At 45.1% G+C, this 12,837-nt stretch overlaps 1 protein-coding gene across 3 annotated transcripts in view; it reads right to left on the bottom strand.

Moving 5' to 3' along the window:
- Positions 1 to 12,837, bottom strand: part of LOC140508402 (uncharacterized) — a 38,743-nt gene that overhangs the window by 3,365 nt on the left and 22,541 nt on the right. Inside the window, exons 1-3 of one of the 3 annotated variants that reach the window (XM_072616279.1) lie at positions 11,039 to 11,121; positions 1,118 to 1,244; positions 525 to 620 (exon numbers count right to left, since the gene is read on the bottom strand). The exons of 1 other annotated variant lie outside the window; for it this stretch is intronic. In XM_072616279.1, coding sequence (XP_072472380.1) covers positions 525 to 620; positions 1,118 to 1,151 — 130 coding nt within the window. In that variant the 5' untranslated portion in view covers positions 1,152 to 1,244; positions 11,039 to 11,121. Of the gene's footprint in view, positions 1 to 524; positions 621 to 1,117; positions 1,254 to 11,038; positions 11,122 to 12,837 lie in introns of those variants that run through there. One more of the 3 variants, XM_072616278.1, reaches the window with a different exon arrangement.

Here is a 12,837-nt window from a genome sequence, read left to right on the forward strand (position 1 = left end):
TGGAGGCCAGGCTGAGGTGGGGTTAGGAAAGGGATCTGGGAGGCAGGGAACATAGAGTGAGACACAAGGAAGAAGACAAAAAGGGAACAGAGGCAAGGAAAAGGTATTTTTTTGCTTTGTTTTGTTTTTTTAAATGGAGAAACCTGTAATGTTTAAAGTCAGAGATGGTGAATCTGTGACAAAGGCCAGACTTGGTGGGGTCAGGGAATAAAGAATGTGGGAGTGAGATCCACAGAGAACATAGAGGAGGATGCTGAGGAGGGAGAGATTCTGAGAAGGGGGAGTTGTTGAGGATGGGGACGCTGAGGGAGAGGGGATGATGCTAAGGAATGAGAAGGCAGAAGCTAAAGATATCTTCAAGTTCCCTTCAGTCCATGACTACACTCATACAATGCTCTCAAAGGCCCCATAGGCTCAGGGTCACTAGGCAGCATCCCCTACCCCAACTTTTTAAAGATGTCACCCTTCCCTGCCATGCTGTCACTCTTGAGTCCTTCCCCTCCCTGGATTCTTAATTTACTCACCTGGAGGGCTGCCTCTGAGGTCTCCTCTCTCCAGCCTCCACGGTTCATCTCTTCGTTCCAAGTGAGAGACCATATCAGGTTGGGCTTGGACCAGCCCTGCTCATGGGAAGAGAAACAGGATGTATCTACTTATGCTCAGGGAAAAGGGAGTCAGCCGAGAGCTCAGTGCCAGCGTCCTGGCCTTGAGGAAAGAGAGGTCATAGATTGTAGGGTGGTACAAAGGAGCTCTGGAGGTTGGAGTAGAGAGAGGGCACCTCTGTTCTCCTTGGGCTCAGAGAGAAAAAAAGTTTGTCCAACTAGGATAGGAACCTGCCCCCTGCAAAGGCTGCCTCACTAGAAAGGATCCTGGGAAAAGAGGATAACGAGGGGACAGTCTGCTGGGCAGCCCAATTAGTCTGGCCACTTATAATTCTACAAAGCACGGGTCTTTCTTCCTGGGAACAGAAGTAGAAATACATGGTGTATGGGCCACAAATGGATTGGACATATGACCCTGGAACCCACTATCAAGAGCAGAGATGATCTCCAGAGGACCCATAGCTGACAAGAACTGAGGAGGCTAACATACCCATGTCAGAGGAAACCACCCTTACCCAGTGAGACCAGGTTCCTGTAATTCTCCAGCATCACATCCCTGTAGAGGTGTCTCTGGGCAGGGTCCAGCAACCCCCATTCATCCTGGCTGAAGTCCACAGCCACATCCTTGAATGTCACTGGCTCCTGAAACATCACATGCATTCCGGCTTACCCAGGGACTATCCCCCCATCTGCCCTTGGGGGAGGACAGTGACAGGGGCCAAGGTGCAGAAGAAATGGTTCTGACATCATCCAAGGTTCTAAGTATTTTAAGTCATATCTTTATTGAGTACCTGCTGTACTAAACACAGTCCTTGATCTTAGGAAGCAGAGAAAGCTACAAGCTGGTACATATCCCTAGGGTAAAAGTAGGACTCAACTCTCTAGCAAACCCCAAACTGGATTATTTTCCAAGGAGGGTCCAAACCAGAGGTTGGTATCATGAGACTGGGGAATTAAGTGGGGGACAGTAGATGAGGTAAAGAAATGAACTGACTATTTAGGGGTAACTGTGAGTCTTTTATGTGTTTTCTGTGGAGTGAAACAGAGGTTGTCCTGTAACTAATATACCTTATTACCACAAGGGTTTGCATGGGATTTGTAATTCTTTTTCTCCCAACTGACACTTAGCTGTGAGATCTTTGGAAATATTGGAGGCAAGTGATCACTACATTAGAGTTCATTACAGAGAAGAGGAGAGCTGTGCATAGTATGATGTGCTCTTTAGATTTGGGGAAATTAGATTTCAAAGAGTCTGGAAAAATGATGGGTGCTATATGCCTGATATTTTACAAAGGTAGTCAGACCGAGAAAGATCATGAGCCAAAAAAAGCCAATGCCTGCCCCAAGTTGCATCAAGGGATGTGCTGTACCCAGAATGAGGGAGGCAGTACAATCACCATGAACTTTGCCCTCTGCCCTAGCCTGCCCACATCTAGAGGAAGGCAAAGACAAGGTGAAAGGCATCCAGCAGGGGCAGAAGGGGTAAGAGGCCTGCATAACGAGGCCTCCTAGGACTGGGTGGAGAAACTAGTGATATTAGCTTAAAGAGACTGAAGGGTGAAGTGAGAGCAACCTTCAAGGATGGTCATGTGGGAGAAAGGGAGCTCTCAAGAATGAAATTCTGAAGGCAAAAGTAGAAAGATTTTGATGAAGTTTATTGTTTAAAACACTTTGCAGGGATAATTGTCTTCTATGAGGTTCTTCTGTGCTCCAGAGAAGTAGGAGTAAGCTAAAGACTCAGATCCCCAACAATTAGGCCTGTCCCCCAATGGAGTAGGCTGGGACAGAAGATATACTGTGTTCCCCCATCTCCAGAGGTCTTCAAAGCAAAACCCAAATAACCATTTGTTGGGGATGTCAGAGAAGGGATTTCTGGTTAAGAAAAATTAGCCCAATGGTTAGTTAATAAATGTTTATCATGTCCATTGGTGGCTGGGGGTGCCATAGTGAGCCATCACTAGCTCTGGAGTTAGGAAAATCTGAGTTCAAATCTGGCTTCAGACACTTACTAGCTGTGCAACTCTGGGCAAGTTCTTTAACCTTATTTGCCTTAGTTTTCTCATCTGTAAAATGAGACCCCCAAAATTGTCACCACAAAGAGTTGGACACAATTGAAAACTAAACAACAATAAATGCCTACATGTGCTAGGCATTGTGCAAAGTGATAGGGATACAAAGAAAGACAAAAGATGGGCCCTACCTTTAAGAAGCTCAAGGCCTAATGGAACCAGGTTCAGGCTGGAAGGCCCTCTGATTTCCCTAGTTACAACTCTTCAGATTTCATTATTCTATGATCATGGGCAAGGCCCTCCCTCACTGAGCCTTGGTTTGCTTATCTATAAAATGAAGATAATAATATTTGTATTGCTGACCTTAGAGGACAGTGATGAGGAAAAAACTCATTCAACATAAAAGTATTGTATATATACACACATATATATGTATATATATGATATAGATGTGCTTCTGTGTATTAATTAATACATATATGTCATGTTCAGTCCCTTGAGGAAAGGGATGATGTTTCATGCTAGACTGCCCTGGAGGACAGGGGCTGCGTCTTGACTCGGTATTCCCTCCTTTGGGGCTAGCAAGGGACCTGCCCCATACCAGGCAGTCAAGAAAAGGTTGATGCTTTTTAATTATCTCATATGCCCACAGCACCCAGCGCAGACTTAGTTTCATTGGTAAAGAGGGGGTTGGGACCCGAGAGGTCAGCTAGTTCAGCACCAGCCCTTTCCTTTCCATTTCAAAAAAGAGCAGAAGAGCCACCCATGTTAAGGTTAAGCCCAAGTTCACAAAATAAATAAGTGGCAAAGTCAGAATTTGACTTTAGATTCTCACACTCAAAGCCAAGGCTCTTTCCAGTGGACCATGCTGCCTTCATTAGAGGCCACAGCAATGCTAGTGAGATAAATGAGTGCAGAGAATTGCCTAGAGAATCTGTTCTCAGAGGTGGAGCCAAGATGGTGGAGTAAAGGCAGGGATTCACCTGAGCTATTTCCCAAACCCCTCCAAATAACATTAAATAATGACTCTAAACAAATTATAGAGAGGCAGAACCCACAAAAAGACTGAAACAATTTTCCAGCCCAAGACAACGTGGAAGGTGGGCAGGAAAGTTCTATGGAGCACAATCTAGCACAGACCAGACGCTAGCAAACCAGGAACAGGCATCAGGGTGACTAAATCAGTGGCAGCAGTGGAGGTTTCTAGACCTCTCAGCCTACAGATGATAAGGGGATCAGACAACAGGTCAGAGGGAGATTGACAGTCCCTTTGCTGGCACCAGGGGCAGGACTCTGTTGCACTGTCTATACTATGATCTGGGTTGTAGTCCTGGGTCTTAGTCCCAGTATGAGGGAAGCACAAGCACAGAGCGCTCTGCTTATTTAGCAGAGCTTGAGGTCACAGGGGAGCAGAGACAGTTCCAGGGCTGAAAAGAGTATATGTGGTCCCTCACAAACCAATGCACAGTACGGGAGAATAGTAAACTCACCCCTCCCTAGATCATGCCACCTTAGGAGAGCCAAAAACTTACAGGCCCCCAGAATTATCTCTGAAAACAGTTGCACAAAAAAACCTGAAGTTTGGTGTGGTGCCCCCTCCGCTTGGGAAGCAGAGCCCCACTTTAGCATAGAGTTAAAAGTCAAGAAAAAAATCTGACCATAGAAAGTTACTATGGTGACAAGGAAGATCAAAACACACTCTCAGAAGACAATAAAATCAAAATTCCTGCATCCAAAGCCTTAAAGAAAAATACAAATTTGTCTCAGGCTGTGGAAGAGCTCAAAAAGGATTTTAAAAGCCAAGTAAGAGAAGTAGAGGGAAAATTGGAAGATAAATGAGAATGATGCAAGAAAATCATGAAAAATGTTGGTAAAGGTGACACAAAAAATAATGAAGAAAATAACACTTTAAAAAACAGGCTAGGTCAAATGGTTAAGAGGCACAAAAATTCAATGAAGAGTAGAAGGCCTTAAAAAGAAGAAGTGGATCCTTAAAAATTAGAATTGGGCAAGTGGAAGCTAAAGACTTTATGAAATATCAAGAAACAATCAAACAAAATTAAAGAATGAAAAAAATAGAAGAAAATATGAAATCTCTCCTTGGAAAAACAACTGACCTGGAAAATAGATCCAGGAGAGAAAATTTTAAAATTCTTGGAAATAATTCAAATATTGTGGAACCACAGTTAAGATAACATTAGTTATAGCAGCTTCTACATTAAAGGATCAGAGGGCTTGGAATACGATATTCTGGAGGGCAAAAGAACTAGCAGTACAACCAAGAATAACTTACCCAGCTTTGAGTGTCATTCTTCAGGGGAAAAAATGGATATTCAATGAAACAGAGGACTTTTAACCATTCCTGATGAAAAGACCAGAGCTGGATAGAAAACCTGACTTTCAAATACAAGAGGAAAAGAAGCAAACAGGAAAGGGAAATCACAAGGGATTCAATAAGGCTAAACTGTTTATATTCTTACATGGGAAAATGATATTTATAACTCCTAAAATTTTTCTCATTATTAGGGCACTTAGAAGACACAGACAGAAAGCAGAGGGGTGAGTTGAATGCAATGGTATGATTCTCTAAAAAAAACAAAAAATGAAATTAAGGAATGAGAAGAATGCACCGGGAGAAGGAGAAAAGGAGAGGTAGAATGGGATAAGTTATATGACAAAAGAGACCTGAAAAAGATGTTACAAAGAGAGGAAAGCAGGGGAAGTAGGGAAGGGAGCACATGAACCTTACTCTCACTGGAACTAGATCAAAAGAGGGAATAATATACATACTTAGTTGGGTGTAAAAATCTACCTTACCATACAGGAAAGTAGGAAAGGAAGGGGATAAAAGAAGTGTGTGTATGGCAAGCTGACAGAAAGGAGGACAGTTTGGAGGAGGTAAAAGGCAGAAGCAAAACACTTTTTTTGAATGGACAGGGTAGAAGAAGACAGAGTAGGATAAACAGGGTGAAAATAGAATGGAGGGGAATACACAGCTGGTAATCATTACTGTGAAAAAAATAGTTTCTCTGATAAAAGCTTCATTTCTCAAACATAGAGAAAACTGAATCAAATTTATGGAAATAAGAGCCGTTCCTCAGCCGATAAATGTTCAAAGGATATGAATAGACAGTTTTCAGACAAAGTAATTAAAGCTATCTATAGTCATATGGGAAAAAATGCTCTATGTCCCTACTGATGAGAGAAATGCACGTTCAAACAGCTCTAAGCTACTACCTCACACCTGTCAGATTGGCTAATCCAAGAGAAAAGGAAAATGACAAATGTTGGAGGGGATGTGGGTAATGTACTATTGGTGAAGTTCTAAACTGATTAAACCATTCTGGAGAGCAATTTGGAACTGTGTCCAAAGGACCCTTTAACCAAGCAACACCACTGCTAAGCCTGCATCCCAAAGAGATAAAAACAAAAAGGAAAAGGACCCATGTGCACAGAAATATTTATAGCCCCTCTTTTAGTGAGGGCAAAGAATTGGAAACTGAGGGGATGTCTATTAATTGGGGAATGGCTAAACAAGTTGTTGTATGTGATTGTGATGGAACATTATTGTGCTGTAAGAAATGATGAGCAGGATGCTCTCAGAAAAACATCGAAAGACTTACATGAACTGATGCAAAGTGAAATGAGCAGAACTAGAACATTGTACACAGTAACAGCAATACTGTATGATGATCTACTATGAATAACTTAGCTATTCTCAGCAAAATAATGATCCAAGATAATTTTGTAGGACTTATGATGAAAGGACTGGTGGAGCCTAAATGCAGATCAAAGTCACTTTTTCTTTACTTTCTTTACTTTTCTTGGTTTTTTTTTTTGGTTGTGTTTTCTTTTGAAAAATGACTTACATGGAAATGTGTTTTGCATGACATCATACATGTAACCTATGTCAAATTGCTTGCCTTCTCAATGAGGTGGGGTGGGAAGGGAGGGAGAGAATTCAGAACTCAAAATTTGAAGAAAAAAAAAGGTTAAAGTTGTTTTTACATGTAACTGGGAAAAATTAAATATTAAATGAGAAGGCTCTGTGTCCTAAGGATGAGGGATGAGGGCTCAGGTCTCTGCATGAGTCAGGACTGTCTGGGCACAAGAAAAAGACTCATGTACACCTGCTGGCAGACAGGGAGAAAAAACCCACCTCACCTGAGAGCCGGCTGTCGGCCACCCAGCAGCCATTCCCTCTTCCTTGGTGCTCCCCTCTGTAGCAAAGGCTGAATCCTGAGACTGCACAGCTGGGGAAACATAAATGGCCATGAAGGAGACTAGTCTTGCTGTCTGTGCCCATCAGCATAGAAATCACCATCTCCTCCAGAAAATAAGATCTGAGAGGCTCTCTAGCACAGCCCCAAACACAGCAAGTGCTTGGTGACCATTAACATGGACTTGTAGCTCAAGTTTTACAACTACAGGAAATCTATGGAGAGCTGGGAGATTGGCAGAGCACATCTGGGCAATGATAAAGGACAAAAACGCATATGGTATCTTTGTAGCAATATATAACAACACTTAGCAAAGTGCCTGCCATGTAGTAGGTGCTCAATTAATTTTATTGATTGATTAACAGATCTCTGAGCTAGCTATGGGAAATTTCCCACTACGGATCAAAGCAATGTTGCTAGTTCAGTCATTTTTCAGTCATGTCCAACTCTTCGTGACTTCCTTTGGAATTTTCTTGGCAAAGGTACTAGAGTGGGTTGTTATTTCTTTCTCTAGGTCATTTTATAGAAGAGGAAACTGAGGCAAATAGGATTAAATGACTTGTCCAGGGATTACACAGCTAGTAAGGGTTAGGCTCGATTTGAACTCAGGAAGATGAGTCTTCCTGGTTCCAGGACGGGCACTGTATCCACCTCTCCAAACAACAGCAGAAGCAAAATATTGTAGAATGGAACCTCCATGAAGGCAGGGCTTTTCTCACTTTTATCCAGTATTCCTCATGTATACCGTTCCCTCTAGCACCTAGCACAATGCCTGGTATAAATGCTTGTGCTGCCTGACTGAAGGTACACTGGCAATGGAGATCTGCTCTCTGGGGAGCCCCTGGAAGAACAGCTGGTGTGTGAAGAGCCAGAAGTCCTCCCTCCCCTTCTTTGCAGCCAAACCTCAAACATGGAAGGCACAAAATGCCATTGGCATCTTGGGCAAGTCGCTTCCCATCTCTGTATCTTAGCTGACTCATTTGTCAAAGGAGGGACCTCTAAGGGGCTTTCTTACTCTCAGTCTGAGGTCCTCTGAGCACTGAGGATTGTCTTTCTCAGAAGGGGGTTGGCAGATAAGGGGCGATGCTGTGTGTAAAGTTGTTCATAAAATTATGAAGGGCTAGGTAACCATCTGCAATGATTATTGCTAAATTGTTGGGGATGTGAACCTAAATGGGAGCCTAGGCCTGGGGAAAATGTTTGAGACAATGAATAGGACATTGGAGGTGTGTTCAGGGCAAGAACATAGAAAGAATGGATCCTCTGCATCCAGCAGATTGTATGTCAAGAGGTAAAGGGGAGAAAGCAAGAGCTCATAAATTCCTCTTTTGCTCTGGTCTTCTCCATGAAAAGGAATGGATTACACAAAAAAACGCAAAACACACACAATTAAGGAACTTGCATCCAAGATGGCAGGGAGCCCCTCGGAGCTTTGGGAGGACATCAGCTCCTCAAGTCCAGACAAACACCCTGCCTGAAGGGAGCAGCTCCCAGGGAAAGCTGGTAATCTTTAGGAACGAATGGAAAAGCCAGGAGACTGGAGATTGATTTAAAAAATAGAAAACAAAAGAAGGGGATTATGGAACTCAAGACTAATGACCTTGATTTGAATCGTCAGCATAACTTGAGGACAGATTGTGATGAGCCCCAAGAAAACAAAGCCATGATCTATAAGGAGCCAAGAACAGCTTTACTGAACACAAGTCAAGACAAGCTAACATCACCTCCCTCTTTTGGAGATGGTGCCTGAGTGAGGAAATCAGGGGGCCAGTCCAAGACTAAAATATTTGTCTGTATTTCAGCCCAACCGCTGACAAAGGGTGTCACAATAACTTTGTGGACAAGATGTAGAAATGAGGGATGAACGATGAGTCAAAGAGGCTGATCTGTGGCTCAATGAATCAGTCAGTGTCCCCATAGGCAGAGGCTTAACAGCTGTTGTCAATCTGGAATCTCAGGTATATACCCAATAGGCCCATAACCGTCCTTGGCTCTCTTCTCATCAATGTTTCTTATGAATGGCCTTGGAGACAGAAAAGGCAAGCTTAGAAAATATGTGCCTGCCACCAAGGTGAGGGAAGTGGGAAATGTATTTTTGAGCTGAACTAAGACCCCATAGAGTGGAAAGATGAAACTCCACAGTGGTAGATGCCAAGACTCGAGTATAATAGCTCCAAAGAATAAACTCTAGAGTTTATTAAAAAAAAAAATCACAGAGGTATCTTTTTACTGTGTTTTGTATGGGATTGACGCATTAATAGCTCCAGTGGTGTAGAGTGGTAGATGGGACTATGCAGCCTTGGAATGTGTGACTAATAGTCAAGAATGGCAGCAATCCCAGTGTCCGCCACCACTGCTGAAAGATCTAGAATATTTTGTCTAGCCTTATACATTGCCAAAGCAGAAATTGTTCAGAGGAGATGGATAAGGACAAGATCTAGGAAACATGGTGTGGTTATGAAGAATGGCTTTGAGAACTAAGGACCAGCGATGACAGCCAAAGATCCAACTCTGGACCAACTTGGATATCTGTTAATCTTCCTTATAACAATATGGTTAGACCAGATGATCTCGGAAGGGTCCCTCCCAAATGTCCAGAGGAAAGGCTGAGGGATATCACTGACTCCTTGAAGGAGGAAGCCACAGGTATTCTGTCTGGCTCCAGGCAGCATAACTAGAACCAAGGACAGATGGGACAGGAAGGTAGATGTGGTGGCAATGATCAGAGGACGCTGACACAGAAAGAGCAGTTTAACAATTCATGGAGTTTCTCATCACTTGAAGTATTCCAGCAGGGGCTAGCTGGCCACTCACTAGAGGTCAGGGCTGAGGAGGATTGTGCCTGGGTCTAAGGCCTCTTTGGTTTCTAAGGAGCCACCAGAGCCAAGAATGAGAAAAGAGGATCATGGGTATCACCCCTGATTCTTCCTTCCCAAGGGAAACAAATAGAGATCGCTTCTAGAAGTTAGGACACAAAAGGAGAATTTGAAGCTTTGTCTCCAAGGCTGTCCGGTGATGTGAAGGGTTTTGGATACCTCCATATTTAGTAAGGAAAGAAAACATCTCTCTTCGCTCTCCTAACTCTTTAAGATGTGAATCAATTTTCTGAGTTCTTGTTAGAAATCAGCCTGGAGAAGAGATCACCTTCATTATGAGAGAAGTCTTGGAACAGAAGGGGCAAGGAAGCTCAGGAGGCTCCTTTCCAGTCTCCAATATGTCCTGGTCTTGAGACTTCATGATATTTACTCGGTTTTCTTGTTTTGTAAAGTGGAGATAACCACATCTGCTTTACTTGCCTCAGGAGACTCCAAGAAGAACCAAGTAAGACCACAGATGGGATATGATCAAATTCAAATTCAAAGATCATGAGATCCTCACAACAACCCTTGGCACTATGATTATCTCCATTTTACAGAGGAGAAAACTGAGGCAGAGCTTAAGTGACTTGTTCAGGGTAACATAGCAAGTCAATATCTGACTGTGGATTTGAACTCAGGTCTTCTTGACTCTGGGACCAGCGCTCTATGCACTGCCCCAACGTCATCTCGATGAAGAATGTCCTCCCCAATAAAGCTATTTTTGCCCAAAGTGGCTCTGGAAGGACCATATGAAAGAGGACCAGGCTCCCCTCTTCTTTCCAATAATGACTGACACCGATGGGATCTTTTAAAAGTTTGCAAAACACTTCTCATACATGATCTCATTTGCGCCTCAAAACTACATAGTAAGTAGTAGCACTTTTCTGTTGTGGTCCAGAACTGTGATTTCATCCACCTGAAGGAGATCTTCACCTCATCAGTAATTTACAGTCTGAGAGCTTGGCCTCTTAATTGGGGGGCCATTTTTTTAATAACTGTATTTTTGATAACTGTATTTCAATACAATTGGTTTGCTTTGTAATCCTATATGCTTCACTTTAAGCATTTAAAACCTTGATTTGGAGAAGGGGTCCATAGGCTTCACCAGACTGCGGCCAAAAGGGTCTAGGACACAAAGAAGGTTAAGGATTCCTGTCTTGGAGAGCTGTCTGGATGTGTGAGTGGGCTACTGAAAGGCTAAGTGGACTTTAGATGCAGGATCTGAACCCAGATCTTCCCAAGTCCAACACTAATCCCTCATTACTTTCCCAGGACCAGCCCTCCCCATCTACTCATTCATGTGCCCCCCTAAACCCCCACCACTTCCCTCATTCTTCTTTCAGTCTCACCTTTCTTCTCAGGAATCTGGGTCAAATCATTGTGTTCTGGAGGCTGTGGCTTCAGGCAGGTCACCATGGTCCCAGGCAAGGTGGTCGAGGATTGTTCTGATCCACTCTCTACTCCTTCTCGTGGATCTTTGGGCTTTGTCTTGAGGCTCTGGTAAGAGGTCCCAGGTTCCTCTCCTTGGAGGAATCCCTGAGGCCTAGGGTCATTTTCCTCCACCTTCGGGCTCAGGAACTCTACTTGGGGAGCTGGGGGAGGTGGGATCTGGAGGGACAGAGGGGTGGCCATCACCCAACTGGGGGCTGGGCAATCTATCTAGCTGGCAATGGCTCCTTGGCAGGGCCCGGGGTCTTCAGATCAGATGTCAGCTGGAAGGGTCCAGCAGTCTCAGTCATCGAGATCTACTCCAGAGCCCTGCTGAAACCCTGCTAGGTACAAAGGGACCACCAAGTGGGCACCAGGTAGGTGGCAATGACCTCTTGGGAGAGCCACAGAGTCCCTGGAACTACTGCATCATGCACAAAGACACGTGTACACGTTTAACCAGAAAGACTTCACAACACAGACCACACTTGTGCCAAAAGTTACACACACACACACTGCTCCAGCCTGGGACCTTCCTTCACCATCGGAAGGGGCCTGGGCAGCTCCTCGAACCCAGCCCCCTTCCTTGTAGGCACACTTGCTCAACAAACACCTGTAAGGTGTAGACACACAAGAGGCCACTCAGACAAACGCCACAGCTTTCATATGTGCTTGGAGGAGGGAACTGAAGCTTGGGTAAGTGGGAGGGGAGATTGGGAGGGTGGGAATGTGGGAGTGACAGAGAGAGAGGTGGAGAAGGGAAGGATGATTTGGGGAGGGGGAGGAAAAATGGGGGAGGAAGAAGAGGAAGAGATGGGGGAGGGAAAGGAGAGGAAGGATGAGCTGGGGGATAATGATGGCTGGAGGAGGGAGGAGAGTGGGGAAGGGGGAGGGTGAATTAGGGAGGGGGAAAATGAACTGGGGAGGGGGAGGATGAATTGGGGAGGGGGAGGATGAACTGGGGAGGGGGGAGATGAACTGGGGAGGAGGAGGATGAACTGGGGAGGGGGGAGATGAACTGGGGAGGAGGAGGATGAACTGGGGAGGGGGGAGATGAACTGGGGAGGAGGAGGATGAACTAGGGAGGAGGAGGATGAACTGGGGAGGGGGAGGATGAACTGGGGAGGGGGAGGGTGAATTAGGGAAAGGGAAAAGATAGTTGGGGAAGGGGATGAAGAGAAGGGGGATGGGCAGGAGGGGAGCGCTGCAGTTCCTCGTCCCCCTCCCCAGGTCAGGCTGCAGCCACAGGACCGTGGGGTTCAGGGTTAGGGCCTGAGGTGGGCCAGACGAGGGGAGGGGCAGGACCCCCCCTCCCCGCCAGGCACCTGGGGGCCGAAGTCACCTCAGCCGCTGGTGATCAGAGAAGACAAAGAGGACAGCATAGCCCCCCCAATCCCAGGCCAACCCCCGCCTTGCCCCCCGAGACACTGCGCCTGCGCGAAAGTCACCAACGCACTACGAGTCCCAGAATCCTTCGGGGCACGGAGTCTCTCATTTTTATTTCCCAGAGACCTCAGCGGCCCAGGCAGTACGGGATTCTCTGGGAACGGACTAAGGGAGCCTAGCTTGCCCATCTACAAGGATTCTGGGAAATGTAGTCCGAGAGTCCCCTCCATCTGTAGTCCTTGGAGGGAGAGATACTTTGTGACTCCTGTTCTTAGCTCATCTTTTCAGTCAATATCCCTTTGTTTGTGAAAGCCACAAGAAGCCTTAGATACAA

This window comes from Notamacropus eugenii, chromosome 5 (genome assembly GCF_028372415.1).
Source record: "Notamacropus eugenii isolate mMacEug1 chromosome 5, mMacEug1.pri_v2, whole genome shotgun sequence".
Taxonomy (NCBI): domain Eukaryota; kingdom Metazoa; phylum Chordata; class Mammalia; order Diprotodontia; family Macropodidae; genus Notamacropus; species Notamacropus eugenii.